Raw genomic sequence first — 21,351 nt, 5'->3', positions numbered from 1 at the left:
GTAGATCAAAACTGCTATATAAACCTTCACCTTTGACCTGATCTCTAAAAATAAAACTTTTTTTTTATAAACTCTTGGTTTGCTGCTATAAAAAAAAGCATGTTGGGAAATAAAATGAATACCCGAAGAAGCAGAAATGCCAGAGTCCACGCTCGACGCCTGGGACCCATTTTGTTGGTGGGTAACATCATTATGAATAAAGGTCGTGTTTTCGACAAATTCATGCTGTCGTTTATTGACCCTTGCATACAAGCTCCCGTCCACAGGGCCCTCTGCATGTGCCACACCGTATGAAATTCGATTCAAGCTCTTTTCTCGAACATCTGAAAATTAGTAGCTTCTTCTAATAGGTAGAAAAAAAAACATGCATCTGAATAAGTTAAAAATGAAGAAATCTATTCAAACAATTGATTTATTCACCAAAATTTAGGGTTCTCATAGATGAAGGTCAAAGGTCAAGGACTTTCCACCTAATCATAAAATCAACCATGCAAAATGTAGGTATATTGCACAAACACAACTATCTTTTAATCTGTTTAATTGCCATCCAATATAAAGTCCTTGATAACTTTACTGTAAACAGTCATTCAAATTTGAACTCATAGCAGCCAGTGAAGCTATAATGGAGATTGCTTCTCAAAAAAAGCCAAATTTGTTCATTCTTTTCAAACTTCAATTTTTATCAAATTACCTATACATTTTTTAATTACTGTAACATAAAGTTTCATGAATAGATTTCTTGTAAAAATAAACAACATAAAATAAAACTAGCATATGGAAATAGGGTGCAGTAGTGGGAAAAAAACAAATATTGTGATTGAAGTCTGTAATGAATAACCCAGCATGCTTGAAAAAGTTAAAAGCACAAGTGTTGTAAAAATCTGGCAAAAAACTTTGATAACTGTTCACTTTATAAACCATGCAAATGATAATTCTGGCCATCAATATTTCACATTTCAAAAGAAAATGATCATGATCAATTAAAATGAACCATTCCATTTTACCAGTCCATATTTTAGTATTACCCCAAATTTAATGGTCCAATCCATTATGCCATTTCAGCTTAACTACTCCTTATTTCAGTACAGATTACACTTAACCAAAGATGGGCAAGTTCATGACAACTTTGTGAAGGTATAACATAAATTAAGGAGTAGAAACTGCAAAGGACCACAGTTAAATCACACAAAATCATTTTTCTTGTCAACATTTTTCTTAGCCTTTGAGCTGGAGGCTGAGTTTACTTAAGAACAACATCAAAGAGGCTATGACTAGGAGATATGAGTAATAAATATGTATGTACTTTGTGAAGAAGTCATATTATCTGATTATATACAAATTATCAAAAAAATGTTAGCTTTGTTTTGAAACATCTTATACACATTTCAAAGCAAAAAAATACTTTATAAAAACTTAAAGCCTAATGATTTTAGAGATAAACATATACACTATCTTGTTTATTTATTCCTACTCTTATTTCATTTCATTCAGTACACGAAAAGCTGCACACAGTTAACTTCTGTAAGCAAATTCCAAATCAAAGATGTTGTCTGAAATCATTGTATCTTAACAAGTACTTATTATCTTATTAGTACACACATAGATTATAGCTTTTTTAAAAACCTATACAATACAGTGGCTAGACCCTTTCTGGTCAATATGTCACGAAACCTTAAGAAATACAGAAAAAGTGTGAAAAAAAAAAAAAAAAAAAAAACACATCCAAATCAACAGAAAATACAACTGTATAATCAAGATGTATAATTCATATATGAAAACTCAGGAGTATCTTAGCCACTTACTCTTCCGTAACCCTGGATCTACCTTCCCTTTGGGAATCAAGAGATGCTTCAGAAGTCTACTCCTCAATAACCCTGGATCTACCTTCCCTTTGGGAATCAAGAGATGCTTTAGGAGTCTACTCCTCCATAACCCTGGATCTACTTTCCCTTTGGGAACCAAGCAGTGCCTCAGTAGTCTACTCCTTCATTACCCCTGGGTTTACCTCACCTCCAAAAACCAGGAGTACCTCAGTAGTCTACTTGTCCATAACCCCAAGATCTACCTCACCTCCAAAAACCAGGATTGCATCAGTAGTCTACTCCTCAATCACCATGTGATCCTTTACCTAAGATTTTCATACCTTTTATGAAAATATGGGGCAAGTCTGTTACCATACTCTTTCCAGCCCTCCTATCATCAATGTTTATTTACACAAACAACTAGCTGTTTATAACCAAAACAACCAGACAAGTTAAACAATTTACAGATCCTGGTAATTAATGTTAGATACTCCTCAGTCTAAATAAACAGTTGGAAGCAGGCTAAACAAACATTCATTACAGACATATGTACTTTGACTCAAAACTACCCCTCCCTTTTGGATTATCAACACCCTCTATCTTATTTAGTCAAGCTTGTAGCCCTAATGTTGTATTACTTTTTATACCACAGGAAGTTGGCATAATACATATCATGTATTCTACTCAATACTGCCCTCCTTTCTTCAAAAATCCACACCCAAAGTTGGCATAATACATATCATGTATTCTACTCAACACTGCCCTCCTTTCTTCAAAAATCCACACCCAAAGTTGGCATAATAAATATCATGTATTCTACTCAACACTGCCCTCCTTTCTTCAAAAATCCACACCCAAACTTTTTTTTAGCTTTTACCCACTATCACTGTATTACTTATCATTTACCACAGGACATGTGCTACATGTGCTATATCTACATTTCTTAGAGACACATGTATTTTTACAAATGAATATAGCCCCATCCTTTTTCTAATCTATATAATTTACCACCACCCCTCCTTTTTTCTACTTGCACCAGATTGTCATATCTTATACATATGTATCTTTCAACCACACAAAAAAGTTAAACCACATATACTATTTCAAATATAAATAATCCCCCCTTTTTCAATCCTAATAAACATCTCCTGTTTATTTTATCTTGCACCTGCAGGCCATATCTCAACTACATGTATTTCTCATCCACAGAAAGGAAGACGGTTAAACAAACAGACTTACAGACACATGCACTTTTACTCAATATAACTCCACCTTTTTTTTGCTGAAATAACTTTAACCCTCCCATACTCTTATTCATGTATGTAATTTCCAATATACCAATTTTTTTCCCTTTGTTTAGTAATTTTGATAATTAAGCCAAACTTTTTTAAGAAAAGGAACAGACATAATTAATTATTGCTACCACTCATAGAAACATTAACTTAAAACATCCATCCAAGTTATAACAACTTAACAACTTCTTTGAATTTAGTAATTAAGGTATCTTTTAATTGAAAGAGTAAACAACATTACTGACACAACAGGAAGTTCTCATTTTTTCTTCAAAATTTGAATTATTACTACATGTAGCTCGTCATTGAAAACAATTATTAGGATTGTAGCAAAATATTTTTAGTGGTTTGGAAGGCAATAGTGCATTACAATTTCTGAGCTACATTTTTAAGTTCATTCTTCTTTTTTTTTTTTTTTTTTGTTGTTGTTTTTGTTTCCAAGGTTGAGTTTGGTAATTAAGGTAATTTTTATATCAGAGCAACTTGTGCAACAAGAAAACTTTCGTTTTACTCTCAAAATTTCAATTATAGCCATCTAAGAAAACTATCATTCTCACAAAAAAATCACATTACATTCCCCACTTAATTTATTCTCATGAACATTTGAAAGATAATTTTGGTAATAAAAGTATCTTTTAATCAAAAGAATACACAATTACAAGCAGTTACCCTTCTCCCAAATTTGTCCCTCAACCCCCACTTGTTTTCATGCCCACTATTTTGTCTATGAAACATTTTGGAGGTAGATTTTTGTAATTAAGGTATTTTTTAATCAAAAAGTAAACGAACCATTACAAATATATTATACTTATCGCTGAAGAAGAAACAGATTTTTGGCAGAGGAAACTGTGAAGAAATTCCAATCTAGCTTCAGTATAATTGGTTTCTGACAAAGAACCAAAATATCTGCCTATTATTTTTTGCTCTGAAGAGATACTCCACTATTCTATAGTTACAGGTAATACAACAATATTTCACCTTCTTATCAATTATCTGTACAATACAGTAAAATCTGTCTAAACTAAACCCTTTTTACACTTTAGAATTGGTTTGATTTAGACAGGTGTCCAGTTTACCAAGGTTCAAATTACATCTATATTGATGTAAAAGGATTGTTAAAAGTGCCTGGTTATGACAGGTTCAGATTATTCAGGATTCTGTTAAGGCTGGTATCACTGTAGCTCAGGAAAGAATTAATGGTATACTGCAAGGGTTGAAGCAATACTAAAGCACATTGACAGTAAAGAGTAAACAAGTGAAACAAGATTCAAGCAGAAACCAAAAGAATATATTCCAAGGATAAAGACTAGACAGAAAAAAAAGACAAACACAACAGAGAACCTGGAATAACCAAAATAAATCGTACAAAGAAACGAAAATAAAAACATACTCCCACTTTACCCAATACTTCTAATTATTTTGTCGCATTGAATGTAAATACCCCCTCCCCTCCTTTTTACCCTAAATGCCACTCATGTTAACATTACCTGGAGGAATGTACACAGTACATGTAGCCATTTTGTTCTAAATAGAAATTCTTTGCTGCAGAAAACTCCTAGATCCAAAGTACAAGAACCTAAAGCATCTTCTGCATAGCTTTGGTTTTTTCAACTAAAAATCCAACTTGAACTTCTAATCCAACTTCAGAATAAATCTTTGAAAAACTTTGAAAAGTTATTCTAAACATTTAACTCAAACAAAGAATATACAGGATCCTTGCAGCAAAATTCAGTTCGAAAAATGCACAGTTTCCAAACACAGCTAAACACGAATGATTAATTTCTATGTTATTTCTCAATAATGCTTTAAAATTTAGTGAATCACTGGATACTCATTAATGACACCCACAATTCCACATAGTACTGAATCTCTGCCACAAGTCTGAGAACAAACAAACCTAAATCCAGACATCGAACAAAACAAATATACTTATATTATGTCACAGGAAACTTTAAAACTTTCCGAATTCACATAAAAAAAAACTTGGCATCAAAGCTATTCCTTCCCCGAAAAACTCAAAACGTAGCAACAACTAGTGAAAGAGGAAACTAGTAATCTAATAAGCGAAAAAAATTTCCCATTATTTATCCAGCTATTAGAAGGAATAACAGAAGCAACTCATCAAATCCCACAGGTAGAGTTCCTGTATCATAAACACATATCATGTCATAGCAAACAGTTCAAACGCACCCTAAAATGCTCCAAAACCTATAAATACTAGCTGCTGCTAATACAACACACTCGGAATGCTGTAGTCACGAAAGAAAAGAGCAATAATTAGTGACACATGTTTCTCATTTACGATCTTGTCTATTGGAGATCATCTTCATCATGTTCATGTAGTAGAACAGTGATGGGACATTGAGTAATTTTATTTTTGTCTACAGAGGAAGTTCATCTTGTGCCTTATCTGCAAGGAATTATCTTCATGTAGTGGAGCCAGTTAAGACTGTGCAGGGCATCAAGTAAATTTGTCTGTAGTTAAAGATTAAAGAGAATTTTTCAAACTCAAAATTAATAGAATAATTCAATGGTTCAAAGGTCAGCAAGTTAACCATTATAGTAGTGGTTTTAATGATTTCAAAATTATTTCTTAATTTAAGCATTATTTTAGCATGTTTTGTTAAAAATCTGAACGAATACAAGAACACTCCTCAAGTGTTTTAAGATTTTTGAAAAATTAAGGTTTCTATGGGAAAACTCAAATGAAAAAAAAAAAAAACATTCCTTTCCAGCAAAGAATTTCTGTTTTCTAAATTTCATAAGTCCATTCCAAATTTTAAGTTTTCTATTTGCAAAAGAGAGAGTGGAAAATGTCAAACAACTTCCCTCATCATAATAGTACTTGTCCCAGGTGACGGGGAAAAAGGGAATCCTAGAACATTGTTTCTGCAATTCTAAAAAAGGGGGTTACTGACTGGTCGGGTGGGGGTTTCTATTTAATCCTCCAAACTGGAATCTGTTTACTCATGATCTTTTTATTTACAAGAATACAATAAGATTACTGGTAATATAATTAACAAATTTATAAAAGCATTTCTGCATCATATCAGTGCAGCCAGATCTTTGAAAACAAAAACAAATAAGATAAAGTGATCAAAGGATGTTTTGTGCTGGCTAAGTATGTACTTTGTTCTCATCAGTGTGAAATCTCATTCATATTCCCATGTTATTACCCAGGATGCAATTAAAAACATGTGGCACAAGCCAGATCTGCTTCCCTGCTGAGGACCAGATAACATGAGAGGATGGTAATGGACAAGAAACAACTGCTTAGTGTTATCTGTAGATTATGGTGTATATTTAGATTTTACTACTATTTTCCAGCTAATTTTTTTCAATCAGAACCTAATAAGATTTGCTTTGTCTACCTATATTTTCTCTACAAATGCCTAAAAGACTGAAACAAGAGAAATACCTGGAGTAACAATGCAGGAAAAAATTGTATTAAAACTTCCAAATATTTTCTTTAGTATCAATCTTCTGCTACTTACACCATATCTGCTATTATCTAAACAAGAACTTCTTGACCCAAATTACAAACAACTTCAAATAATGTTGGTCCACAAATTCCTCCTATCAATGGCACACCTGTTTTAGCACATAGTAAGAAGCACTTAAGCTTACAATTTTCGTGTTTTCAGCCTTGTTTTAACCTGAACAGCTGATTGGCTTATCAAAACATGAGTTGCATCTCTGAAAAGCCTCATTGATAAAACAGATATTCTATATCCTATAAATGAAGATGGACGAGATCTTATCAAAAGGCAGATGCATGTTGGCACCATCTGAGTGTTCAACTATATGGGTTTATATCTTTATGGCTAAATGGATTTGCAAGACAGTTGTCAGTGGGTGAAAAGAGGCAAAAATAGAGACAAAAAAATCATTTAAGTTACTTCATCTCAACTGATGGCATGTAAGATTGTCTCAAGAGGGAAAACAGTAGCATGTAGAGGGGGATATCACTTGAATGTGTCCACTTGTTTTAACATTAAATTCTTTTTTTTTAATTCAAGTATATGACTTAGTAAGAAATCGAGCAAAATATAAAAAAAAAATCTTAAACATGCATGTAAAACAGCTACCAATCTGCATCACTTAAGATCTTTGGAAATTTTTCATTTAAATGTTTGAAAATTGAGGTTTGAGTTTTGATAGAGTTATCTGCCCCTGAAATGTACACGTGCAGTATTTTTCTATTTTTCAATATGAAAGTAAAAATCTGCAACAAGAACCTCTATTATACAGCTGAAGTTTTCAAAATCTACCAGTCAAAAATATTTTGAATAGGTAATAAGCTTCAATGCCACTGAACCCCCTTTGAAAGAAAGAAAATTTGAAAATAGCAGATCCCTAGTCCCGTAGTTTAGGCTTACTGTTTATCCCCAATCCCACCTCCCTTTATAGTAATTGCAGCCATGAAAGATCAGCCTAAAATATGGAGGACTTAATCAGTACCAAAATAAACTGAGCTAAAAATTCTAGAAATGAATCATTACAAACTGAATGAATACATGTCTAAATGCAAGTTCCACTTGAAAAAGAATTTAAATTTGGATCACTTCCAGAAAAAGAGCATCATAAAATCATCAATTATACTGAAATTCATACATCTCAATTTTAACTACACCCATAGTTTTTGTTTCTAAAATACCTACACTGATTAAAATTACATATTTCCTTCTAAAAAAACCTGGATAGAACTTGGCATTCATAAGGAAAGTGATGCCTTGACCACCTAAGACAATAACTACAATGAAAATTAAGAGAATTTAATTTTCAATTCTCTATCAGTGCTTCAGTTCTTTTAATTTTCTTTAATCACTGACATAAATGAATTTTACTTTGATTTTTATTGTCCATTCTCTTTCTGCTTTCCATTACTTTTTTCAAAATTTTAGACCTATATCATTTAGTTTATTAGACAGAGACAGATGACTATGGAAATAGGAAAAGACAAAATATCTCTGCACGAGTTAAAGATTATATGAAGTTGCAAAATGCACACACCCAAAGAGAAATATACAACTTCAAAATTAGCAACCTGTCAATCATTCCAAGAGACAGAGGGTGATATAGATTATTATCAGGTCGTTAATCAACCAATCACATTTCAATGTCAAATTTGTGGCAAAAATAGATAACAAATGTAGACCATTGTCAAATACAATAAGAAAGAAAATACAAATCTATGATGGATGGATGGAGAAACTTTGCTGGACATAAATGAGATGAAAACATGCTGTGAGTTATCTAATTCTATGCATCTTATACATAAATCAGCTTATAGCTAACTGTTCGATATTTATTCTAGAAGATAAAATTATCACTTGTATTACGTAACAGATATATTCCCAATAAAAATAAAAGACACTTATGATGTTGTATGACTTGAAAGTTGAAAACGACAAAAAGGAATAGTGTTTGAGTTAGAAAATTACATGCTTTTGTAAATTTATGACAAGTCCATAAATTCCAACACTTGAATGGTTTTCAGATGTACTTAGGGCCAATAAGAATCCTTAATACCCCTTTTCCTTTAGTGTTAAAATAGATGAAAACAACTATTAGGAATAAAATACTGGAAGCATCAAACATTAAAAAAATAAAATTCAATCAGGTCTTTAAGTCATGAGATGGGGAAAAGTGGAGAGTAAAAGCCTTGTTTTGGACAGCACTTACCATTGGGACGATTGGTATGAATTGTGGAAGGCATTTCTAACAAACTTCCGAAAAAAAAAATCACATCTACATAAAAATCACTAAAATAAATATCCGTCTAAAAAATCTGTGTACTTCCACATAGGATGAGATATAGATCAGATTCCTGATAACCAATTAGAAATCACTAATTGTCAAAATCCCAAACGAAATTGATCACTAACACTTTCAGAATTAATGCCTTCCAGATGCAAACACTCTTCACTGATGCATCTTTTTCGCATTTCCTGCCAAATTCCTATCTATTTTTGGAAACTTCTTGATAGTGATAAAAAAAATCTCTCCTTTAACCACTTCTTTTAATCCATATTACACAATAAGCTACTTTTCCTTTTTAAAAATAGACAATATGAACAAAAAAAGATATTTTTTTTACATAGTTCACGTTTTTTTCCAACTGTTTCACCCCCGGCAGCTTATTTGAATTTTTGTTTCAAATCAGTGGCCATACGAAGCAACTCAAAATGCCTGTGCAGTGATGTTTGCTGAAGAGTATTAATGGTTCAGTTATGAACTCAGGTAGATGATGACTACTGCTGCAAGGTACTATCTCCCAGATGCCTCTGCAATTAATGACTGGGGTTACCAAGGGGTGATCTTATTTATTTAATTAGAAAATTATTTCCTGTTTACACATGAAGTAGTAACCACTGATTCAAAAGATAAGCATTCATTAAACGATTGATGAACTCCATTAAGCAGGAAATTAGGATGGCTTAGTCAACGATAAGCAATAATGTTCTTTTTGAAGATTAAAACCTATTTATAATGGCAGTGCCTGAGTTTAAAATGCATTAGACATAAAAAGATTACACACCCACCTCTGACTCCCACAAGTTAAAGAAACACAATTTACATATACATAAATGTAGCAATAATTTCCTAATCATTTTAAGGTTGTTTTTTTTTTTTTTTTTTTTTTTTGAAATATTTTTAAAACAAATTTCATAACATCAAAGTACCATCAATTTAGTCATTTTATTTGAGAAACTTAATTAATTTCAATCCTTAATACATTGTATCTGTTTAGCTTGACCCACCTTTTTCCACAACTGCACTTTATTCCCTTAAGAGCCCCCACATTCTTTATCCTCAGATTAATGCCTCCTGGGATCAAATGTAGTATATTTATAACAGTTCATGATTGTTATATATTACACATGTAATTAATAATGTACATATTTGTGATAATTTTTGGATAGTTGTTACTGTGCATGGAAAAAAAGGGGGGGGGCATCTAAACCTAATTATCATCAATTGGTTTTGATAGTCGTTTGAATACCCAATCGATGAAAATGTATTTCTGTATAATGGTACCATTTAGGTGTTAAGTATCCCACTTTTGGCAGGTACCTCCCTATGTTTCATGAAAAATTCAACAAACTTCTACTTGCATGCCAAAGTCAAAGTGGGAGATTATTTAGCGACATTTGCAGAAATTTTTCCCCTTAATTTAAATTTTTAGCTAAAAATCATATTGAATTACTTCAATTCTTGTCAAAACATGACAAGAAAACAAGATCTATGAAAATCTCCCATTTGAGAATATTTTGAGAGGGAGTTCTCCCACTTTAGAATTTTTTAAGGTTAACACCTATGATAACTCTTGAGGATACACATAAGTGAACAAGTACAAAAAATGTACCTACAAACTGCTCAAAGAAAAAGGGAGGGGTTGTTGGCCATTAAAAAGGGAGGAGCTAAATACATGTCATAGACTATTACTGACAGTCAATAAGAACAAGTAATTGCAAAGTATAGAGAAACCTCTGGAAAAATGGGATGCACATCTTTATTAGAGTGTTTTATAGTATTGACTATATAATTACCACAAACAAAATTTCAAGTGCACAATCCAAAAAATGAGTGAAAATAGTTAAATATTTTTATCAATGATTTTCATTAAAGTTATGAATGAAAAATTCACCTAAAGGTTTTCATGTACAAGTTGATACAAATAATTTATCACAGTTTTCACCTTTCCATGTAAAGACCCGTTAGGAGTTGTTTACGTACCATCTTGATACTGTAGTACAACATGATGACTTACCAACCGCTTTTCTGATAACCTATGATTTATTATCAACAACCTGACAACTAAGCATAATAAATAAAAAGTATAATTATTTTTCTGACAGTTGTATTGTTTAATAGTTCTTTTTGTTTTTATTTTTGTCATCTTATTTGTAAACAAATGATTCACTCTAAACAAATATTATAAGTTAAATTTAAGAACACCCCCTTTTTTTCATATATAGATTCTGATTTCAGTTGAATTCAATTTTTTTTGTCGTTTATTTTGAGGATTTATGAATTCATTGATATTTTACATGCCATTTTCTTTTTTAACTGAAGAAAATACAAAAAAAAAATCATCCTAAAGTTTTGTTGAATTTCTTAAAAATTCATTCTACATAAATTATTGACTTTGGAATGAAAGGGAACGATTTTATCCCACAGATAATGATTTTATTAAAAAAAACAAAACTTTTAGCTAATTTTTATTAAAAGAAAGAGAACTGACTTGCAATCCCTGCTAGGTTTCATTGAACTTTTACTTATGAAAAGTTCATTAACAATTCAGTTCAAAGTTGAAGAATTAACTATATTCATTTTGGGAGATCAACATTTTTAAAATAATTTGGTTGACTGGTGGACAAGCTTCAATAACTCCCATCTTGCCTCCTATATAACCAAATTTGCCTACAATATCCCACTTATAAAAAATATAACTTCCATCTTGCCTCCTATATAACCAAATTTGCCTATAATATCCCACTTATAAAAAATATAAAACATATAAGATAAATAATTTGTCCAAAGGGCAGATAACTCTTAAAACATAATTGTCCCAGCCATTTTCAACTTGACTAGGCAAGTGGGCAATTATTGCTAATTTCAAATATTTCTAATACTGCCCTAGATTGTATCCTACTACATTTACAAAGGCAATAAATAAAGTTAAATGAACACATAAATGAAGTGCTAAGCAGATAATAGAAAAATTCCTTCCAGTACAACACTGATCAGTGTAAAATATACAGCACAAAAATGTTTCAGATACACTGCCAAGATTCACAGGCCAATAAATTATAAAGAGTTCAAAAATAGATGTTTTATATATTCTTAATTCCTTTACAAATAATACAAGGCTATTGAGGACTTCACAGAAATGTTTATGTAAATTTACGAGCCTAATATTCCCGTTAAGAAACTTGCCACATGCAATTATGTAATTTGTTGAGTACATGTCAGAAATTAAAACTTAGTAAGTTTTTATAGCAGTTTCTGTATTTCTCCTTAATTGGCTAGAATTACAACAATTAGAGAAGATGCAAAGCTTAAGAAAAAGCACTATTAACAACATTACGTCCTGCCATGTGGGTAGCACCTCAATTTCCCCTTTCCTCCAGCAAGAAAAACATTTTCTTTTAAGAGAAAAGTACATTTTCCCCATAAATCAATCATAGAACCCTGTCCACCCTACCCCTCTAAAATCCCTACAAAAAATCAGTAGTTTTCTAAGAATAAATCTAGATCTAAGGAAAAATCCAGTTTGGACTTCGAGTCAATATTGATACCAGCATCATCAACATTTTCCATTGAGCAATCAAAACTTCCCCTACAATAGTAACTAAATAATGGATATGCCAACAAATCATTGCAATATCCAAGCTACATGTACTCTTCTGACAATGGACTCCTCAATGTCTGTTAGATCACATAGCGATATAAATCCACAGTGTAGCTATGTAATCATCCTTTTAATCATTAACAGGACATCATTACTTGTCAGTATCAATGCATAATGAAGTCTTTATATTATTCACCACCTTGCAAGGTTGGTGATACATGTACCTAAGCAAACTGTGGGTCACATGTTTACAGGCAAACTGAAGTTCAGAACGAAGGTTCTATCACAAACAGGTATCCAGTCTTACAGAAGCAGATCTATTTTTAGTTACAATGACATTAATTTTGGGGCAATGATCGCAAAATTAACTATTATTGAACACTTGACAAGGTGGCATAACTTCTTTTCATTAAACTTAGCAAAGTATAAAAAAAAATGGTTTGGAAAAAATCAAGTAGATGAAAAAAGTAGGAAACTGTAATTCATATTTATAAAGAAAGGGTGATAGTTTGAACACATAATGGGTTTTCATGACAACTTAGATCACACAAAATGACATTCCAATTTGAAACAGGCAAATAAAAATTATTTCCCATGTAAGAAATTATCATTCTTTTTATAGGATAAAAAAAATAACTTGGAAAAATTTGTATTCAGGAATCAAATTCAAAGCTGCATAATATTGAACAGAAGCTATTTAAGGAGGTAGACCTAGGGTAAGGGACACAACTCTTAAAAATCATTCAAATGTTTGTATTCAGCATTTTACATCAATCCTAAGTAAGCATCTAATTATCTTTTTATTTTATTTTATTCTGCTTCAAACTAAAGCTTGAGAGGCTTTGGTGAAATTGAATATAATACAAACATATTGATTTCAAAAGTTATGTCCTTGACCCTAGGTCTACCTCCTTCAAAGCAAAAAGATAATTTTTTATGTCAACTCATTTTAATTTCATAAATACAATTTTTTTCAAGAACTTCTATAACACTGTGTGAAACAAGTTCATATTCCTGGGACATGTACTTCAAATTAAAATAAAAAATACTAACAAATCGTGACAGAAAGTTCTACATGAAAAGGCCATTATGAAAAACAGCTGAAAAATGCCTTTAAACTCAAAAAAACTTTGTCTAAAAAGTTATACAAGCCTAAAAGTATTTACAGTTATTACAAGAATACTAAAGGCCAAAATATTAAAGTATTTATTCCTTCCTTAAAGTTTTGAAAAGTCCCAATCCAAAAACTAACAAACAAAAAGATACATATTACTTGTATTGGATCTCAGAACTTATTGTACACAGTGTAAAAATCAAAGACAAATAATGAAATACATGTACATGTATATATTAACTTAAAAATAAAACATTACGTACAAACTCACCTCTAATTTAGTAAAATATAGCAGCACTATTCTAGAGGCTAAAAGTCGGAAAATTGTGACAAAAAACTAAACAAATAAATAAAAAAATCTAACTATGCCCAATTGATGTGGACCACCGAAACATGCAAAATGGCAAAATTAATCTTTTAGTGATATCCAAACATAAAATTATATCCTTTCATCTTTTTTTTTCCAGATCATTAAAAAATATAGAAATTAATGATAGAAAGAGTGTTTGGATATCATTAAGTCCCTTGAGAGGAAATGACCTTGAATCTATCAGCAAAGGTCAATGTCAATGCTAAAGTTCAAAGTTCAATAAGAAACTCGGAAGAACATTGTTTCTATATGATCCCATTCCCCAAAGAATATAACTATAGAAACTTGAATACAGTGAATAAATTTATAGATTCTATAATTTTAGCATCCACCATCCAAAACTTCCAGCCAACTTGCTAAGTGACAAGATAAAATTTCCCATCATGCTTTGACCAATATGGAGGTATAACTGCCTGCTGCCATGTGTATTTTGTATATTGATACAACTGTAGGTGTGTGAATAAGTGTGTTATATGTGAGTATTTACCATCAATGTTTACTCCTCCGCTACGGAGAAAATTCTCATAAGAGTCTGAGCGTTTTAATCCATCCTCATCAATTACTGGAACTGTAACATCAGATTTGAAATCTTGAACTGAAAAAAAAAGTAAAATTTTTGTTTTTCAAGAAGCAAATATGTGATTGTGAAGCTTATAACAAATTCATTTAAGTGAAAGGACTTTTGTTTGTAATGAACCAGTTTTGTGGTTTTCTTTCTTCACACCATTTTTCAGTTACATCTTCCCCACAAAGTTCAGCAGGTGATTTACTTGATTTTTATTGTATTAAGGAGGTAGACCTAGGGTAAGGGACACAACTCTTACAAATCATTGAAACATTTGTATTCAGCATTTTACATCAATCTCATTTAAGCATTAAAGTAACTTAGACTGGTTTCATTCTGTTTCAAATGCAAGCTTGATAGGCTTTGGTGAAATTGAATATGATACAAACATACATGTATCACTGATGTCAAGAGTTATGTCTCTTACACTAGATCTACCTCCTTAAGGAAGATTAAATCCAATCATATTTAAAAGTACAGCAGAGAGTTCATTTTGAACATTTATTTATTATTCTTTTCTTCTGTTTTGTCTACTGGTTTTATTCAATTTTGATATGCAATTATATCTCCTACGTGTTTGTGTTGAAATATATATATATATAATATTCAACTGTTAAGGAAGCGGGAGGTTTAGTTTAAAAACAAGGACCATTGCAGTAATCTCAAATTTTCCCTGATATAGTCATTTGTTATACTATCTTTTCTTTTGATTAAGTCTAGAGAATATCAGTTCAGCAGTTTTTGTTATTACCCTTCATCATGCATGTATGTGAATTGTAGAGCTTGTGTAAAATTCATAAATGTGAATGAACTAGCTAGTCATAACTGTTTTAGTGACAAATAGCGAGAAAAGAGAGTCAAATATAACTTGGACTCCACTAAAACCTGGGAGTATGGACCAGGAATCACATTTTTCAGATTTTGCATGATTCTTAAAAAGACAGCTACTTAATAAAATTTCATTGTTATATTTGTATGTGTTTAATACAAAAATATATTACAATGAAGCCTGTATAAACCAAACCTCTATGGGACTCTAAAATCATTCATTTCAGGGAGCTGTTTGGTTTAGACAGGTTCAAAATGAATTGATATTGATATGAAGGGACAAAAACAAATCTGGTTTGGACAGGTCAACAATTTATTCATGGTTCTGTTTAGACAGATTTCACTGTATTGAAATAACTAGGTTAATTCCACGTCAAAAGCACCTATACCTGTAAACCATTGGAACCATCCATGTGGGAGATCCTTACCAATTGACAATGTCTTCTTTGGGAAATTTTTGCATAAAAGCAAATTTTTTATGTAAAAATTCAATTATTTCATACTTTCACAGAAACTGTTATAATTTTAAACAAAAACCTCCCTCAAATCTTTCAGTTTTGTGTGGAATATTCTAAATTTTTCATTGACTTTGTGGGAGTTTCCCCCTCCCTTTATGGAGGGTTAACAGAAATAGGAATCCTTTTTGAAATGGAAAAGTTAGGTTTTTGTGTAGTCACCACAGAAATTTTTTTATCCTTGAAAATGATTTTCTTGTAGCTTGGCGACTTTCAGAAGTACATACCTATAACTCTGCTATCTTGAGATTTACCAAACACAAATTCTACTTTTCCGTTCACCGGAAACCGAGGATCTGAAAGAAAAAAAATGAATGTTTACAATACAGACTCTATGTAATGGCAAATGATCCATCTTATCCTACCGGTGCACCTGGTCCATGCTCTCAGTTTTTAGTGGAGTCCGAGTTGCTCATTTACTTTTGTTACTTTGTATGTATGATTTTAGGTACTTTATGTTCTTTGTTGTGTATGTCTGTTTTCCATGTCGGGTCTTTGTCCCTGGATTACATTCTTTTGATTACCACTATAACCTTGGTTCCCTTGATTATTCTTTCACATAAGAACCATATGGAGGTTGATAAATGAACTGTTTTTTTTTTTACTGGTAACAACAAATGATAACAAACAGAAGAAGATTCAACAAAAGTGGAGAAAAAGTAACTGAATTATTGTGATACATGTGTTTAAAAATATAAACAGCAGGGGAAAAGTTTGAAACAATTTTCACAAAATTCAAGATTCTGTGTGTGATATGTATAGTCACAGCTGTTTGAATAAACTGCAGAATTTAAAAAAAAAAACAAAACTTCAAACAGTTGTTTTTCTTGTTTATAAACATTGCAGTTATGCATTTTCATCAGTCTGAGATAAACGTTACACCAGTTTTGAAAAGAGAGATTATCTCCCTGTTGGGAGTATAAGCATAAGACCTGTTTAAATAGGTTTTCTGGTTCTCTTTTGAGGGTGCCATATTACCATTAACTCTTTGAATAAATAGTCCCTTCTTTTTTTTATATGGAAAATACAAAATGGAAAAATAGACATACAGACATCAGACCAAATTAATTGCCATGACCTTTCTATGGGCTACAACAACTACTTTCGTTAACTTAGAACAAATTACATGGCCATTATTTTCTGACTTGACAATTAGCACTTTCCTTCTAAATGGAAAAACAGACATATGGTCACTAACCCAAATTAAATGCCCTCATCTTCTAAAGCGTGAAAAGTACCTTCTTTAGCCTTGTCAAACTGTTTACACCAAATATATTTAGCCGTAACTTTCCAAATGGTTAATAATACCTTCCTTTTTAGCAAAATACAGATTGGAAAAACAGACCTACAGGCCAAACCTAATAAATTGCCCTCCAAACTTAATGGGCAACATTTACCCTTACCTTCTTTAGCCTCATCCAACTCATTTTTAGAAAATAAGACACTCATATTAGATATTGCACAAGTATGGAACTGTGAAGTCCACATCGGTTCCCGACTTCCTGACGGATGTTTGTGAAAGCACTTAATCATAATGTCTCCTCGCAATGGAATTCCTGGGGATATTGATATACACACTTTTTGCATCTGGTCCGTTACATTGCTGAAAAGACAAAAAGATAAAATTGCAATATTTACAAAATTAAAGTTAATTGAATGGACTAATTAGTGATTGCAATTTTCAACAGTCTCTGACACTTCTAAGATAAATGAACTGTCAATTCATCTTCTGTAGATCATAAACTAGGATCAATAATGTCAACTTCATGAACTTTTTTTTTAGCATGTTAAATTTTTATTAAATTTTGCCTGAATCGTACAGATTCCAGGATTTAAGTGTACAACCTTTGTGTCATACCACCAGAAGGGCAGGACAATATGTCCCCCTTGAAAATGGTAGGAGGAGGAGATATGTAGAAAATAATATGCATGGTGTGGCAATCCACCTGTTTTCTACTTTCCAATTTCACTTTCAAACTATTGACTTTAAATATACAGTTAAGGAGACAGAAAAAAAAACATTTTTCTACATCTGAATTAAATTAAAATTGTATTTTTTTCATTTTCCTATCGAGATAATTACATTGCAAAGTTTCTACCTCAAGATCTTAGCTGGTCATGTTCAGCCATTTTTATCAGATTTTCTGACTCGTCTGATCTCATCCATTCCATAAAATTAAATTTTTTGCCCCGTGACCCCCACTTTTTTTTCCATAACTTCATTAAAATGTTATTTGGGAAGTTTTTTTTATGAAATTCTCATTATTTCTTCAGAGGTTTTAATAGATGAAACCAATTAAGACAAAATCTATGGACAATCTAGAGAAACCCTTTTCATGACAAAATTTCAAATGCTTATATCTGAAAACAAGCACTTTCTTCTTATACTGTTAAAAAAACTTAAAAGATTTCACAGCATTTTGAAATTCTAGTTATTCTTCAAATAGAGCAGTGAACATCCTAAGTTGTTTCAAAATTTGCATTTTTTTCTCCTGAGTATATACCAAACATTTTGAGATAACTTCATTGCATCTTGCTGTTATTAAATATCAACCATGTAAAGAAAACCCTAAAAACTGGATTACATCTCTGACAGAAACCAGGGCTTGGCATGAGAACATCAAATATGGGAGGTAAAAACCTCCACATTTCAATTAAATTGATCCGTAACACCTTAACTTGGTTTTTCTGTTACCATGGCAAAAACATCATAATTTTCATCACTTTGTTAAACAGATTTATTTCACAGTTAATCATCCAAAAAAGATTCTTATAGCTGGTTTTTGTCTATCAAGAAACAGGTCTTAAAATTCAAATTGTAAAACAAGTTGTGGGCTATAGGATTGGGTTATAGAATGGCTTTAATTTATACTAGAGAACACATAGAATTTAATTAGCATACATTCTATTGATTTTTAATGACATTTCATAATACAATGAAATTGTTGTTTTTATAATGAATCAGAGCAAAATAAATCATGTAAGAACATCCTTGAGACAGACAATGTACTCCAATAAGTATAATCTATTTATTAGTTCAACAAATCTAATGAACATATCCACTCCACATTTTTATATTTGCCTCAACTATGAAAAGATATAAAAAACAGATCTCCTTCAATTTGGAAGATGTTCAAGCCAAAAATAGCAGAAACTGGTAGCAAGTTGCTTCTTTCAGATTAGATTACATTTGGGGTTCATCACAGGTAATTTAAAGTGGTATTTTAGTTAACAGAATGATTATGTCAAGAAAACATGTATGTTTATACTGGAAGCCCCCCCTGAAGACCCTTGTCTACTGATAATGAGATTAAATTGCTTATATAATGAGGAAAAGCATGAAGATATTTGTTTATAAATGATTTTCATCCACTGCATCTGACTAAGATAAAAGAAGATGGATGTTTTGAGGTCCTCAAGAGTCAGCTTCAGCTGTATTATATTACTTTTATTAATTTGTTTTTGTCACAGGTTCAAATAACACTTAGACATTTAAAGTTTTTTTTATTTTCAAAAAGGACCCTCCTACCCGAAGTAAGCATATATATTTATATAGAGGGATTAAATAGCATGTAAAAGTAAAACTTCCAGCCCTCTTTGATGATGGGGGGGGGGGGTATTTTAATTGAAAGAATATCTCTCTTGCTTAGCAATAGAAACAAATATAAAATAAAAGAACATTGAAAAACTGCCATTTCATTTGCAATAAGACTGTTAGCATATGAAACTGCAAGTTCATTCTTAATGGTCTACTATGGTAGATTTTTAAAATTTTTTTATCTGCAAATGCAGATTTTACATGCATTTAGAAAAATTTGTAAAACTATTGAGACAGGACCTTTTAATTACTCTGTCAAAGGAATAGCTCTAAGCACTGGCACAGCAAAAATTTGATGGTCTTAGGGCAATAGACATCAAAGCAAACTGTACTCAATGCACTTTACTTATTTTTAGGCATTAACTTCAAGGAATTGCATAGTGTGCACATTCGCAAAACCCCATGTGAGCACCCCTTAAAAAAACCACCATCAGGAATTTTCTGTGTAGGAGGGGAGATAAGATGAATCAGCACAGCTGACAAACATTTCAATAACCCTTAAGTCAGGGTCAATCAAAAGCTTGGCTACTGATGATAAAAGACTATGATGCAGGCTAATTAATGTAGGCTTCAATTGATGCCCCCACATGCATACCAATGACAATTTATCATGTAATTGTGGTTGGAAATATATATATAATAACACCCAGTCAATGAATTACCAGACATTAAAACCTGCATACTTTATAAATTGATCATTTATTTGAATCTACCATCCCCAAATATAGCGAGTGAACAAGTTTAAGGTGTTGATTTAAATGGAGAGGGGTCAGACCCAGTCTCTCCTTAATCCTCAATTTAAGTAGTTGTCTTTGTAAGAATCATGCAAAATCTGAAAAATGTGATACACCAAAAAAAAAAGGCTACATATTTTTATTTTTGTAATTAAGTTGTTTTATGGGTCTATACTATGAAATGTGTAATTATTCGTTCAAATCTGCCTGCTCTTATGAGATAATCAACATTAAAAATCCAGTAGATTCTATTGTATTTCAGCATCATTTACAGAGTTATCTCCCTTAATTTTGAAATCTACAGTGCATTCTATATAATTTTTATCTCCTAAGAGCAGTGGTTATATGAAAAACCACATGTTGATTTCTGTTTACTATGACATTTCAAACAAAATATCAAAAATAAAAATAAGTAGGCTTTTTACCTATGAATCACATTTTGCATGATCCTTAGCTTGAGTGCTACTTAAATCTTCAAAAGCACTACTAACACCAAATATAGTTGGTGTTGATCAATTAAAATCGGGATGGGTGTCATAGATGTCCCTCGTCCCATTAAAATGAAATGAAATGTAATCATGAAACATCTATTCTTCTGACATCATAGGTCTAAATATTTTAAACAGTATTTTGTACATTCCCCCCAACTTAAAATCCTGTACATCAAGAGTGGCTATACCATATACAGGCCGAGTAATTGTACTCTCTGTTTTACTATTGATATGAATGAATAGCCCAAGGGTTGAGTAAATACTTACTATACTCCTGAAGTAAAGATGGCTTGCATTCCCTGGTAAACTCTGATAAATGGCTGACACCCTCCTTTGGCATCATAGTTAGGGACACCATGGATTACGAGATGATGTAAGTATAAAGGGTTACTGTTAATTTTAATCTTTCCAGAGAGTAATCCTGCAAAATACTGTACATATCTGAAATGGAAAAAAAATTAAAATTAAAACATTAAAAACTGCAAATCTCACTAGTAGATACCCGAATTCCCCAGCAATTTAATTTACCATATGATAAAAAACCACTGTACTGCGTGGTTTTTTATCATATGGTAAATTAAATTGCTGGGGAACTGGGGTATCAAATACTGACAGAAAAATGAATTTTCTTAATTGATAATTGGGCTTGTAGGTCTCGTCAAGTGATCATGTGAATTCATGAGA

General features: G+C 31.7%; 1 protein-coding gene across 31 annotated transcripts in view; it reads right to left on the bottom strand.

Moving 5' to 3' along the window:
- Positions 1-21,351, bottom strand: part of LOC148599847 (tensin-3-like) — a 130,894-nt gene that overhangs the window by 37,368 nt on the left and 72,175 nt on the right. For 28 of the 31 annotated variants that reach the window (XM_088558731.1, XM_088558734.1, XM_088558736.1 and 25 more), the window contains exons 8-12: positions 20,935-21,108; positions 17,248-17,447; positions 16,072-16,140; positions 14,424-14,531; positions 123-323 (exon numbers count right to left, since the gene is read on the bottom strand). In XM_088558731.1, coding sequence (XP_088414857.1) covers positions 123-323; positions 14,424-14,531; positions 16,072-16,140; positions 17,248-17,447; positions 20,935-21,108 — 752 coding nt within the window. The remainder of the gene's footprint in view (positions 1-122; positions 324-14,423; positions 14,532-16,071; positions 16,141-17,247; positions 17,448-20,934; positions 21,109-21,351) is intronic. The other 3 variants (XM_088558742.1, XM_088558753.1, XM_088558761.1) reach the window with 1 other exon arrangement.

Source organism: Perna viridis, chromosome 13 (genome assembly GCF_037379345.1).
Source record: "Perna viridis isolate PV_CMFRI_1.1 ecotype Kerala chromosome 13, ASM3737934v1, whole genome shotgun sequence".
Classification (NCBI taxonomy): domain Eukaryota; kingdom Metazoa; phylum Mollusca; class Bivalvia; order Mytilida; family Mytilidae; genus Perna; species Perna viridis.
Note: the sequence above shows the minus strand (reverse complement) of the source record. Positions and strands in the feature narration are given on the sequence as shown.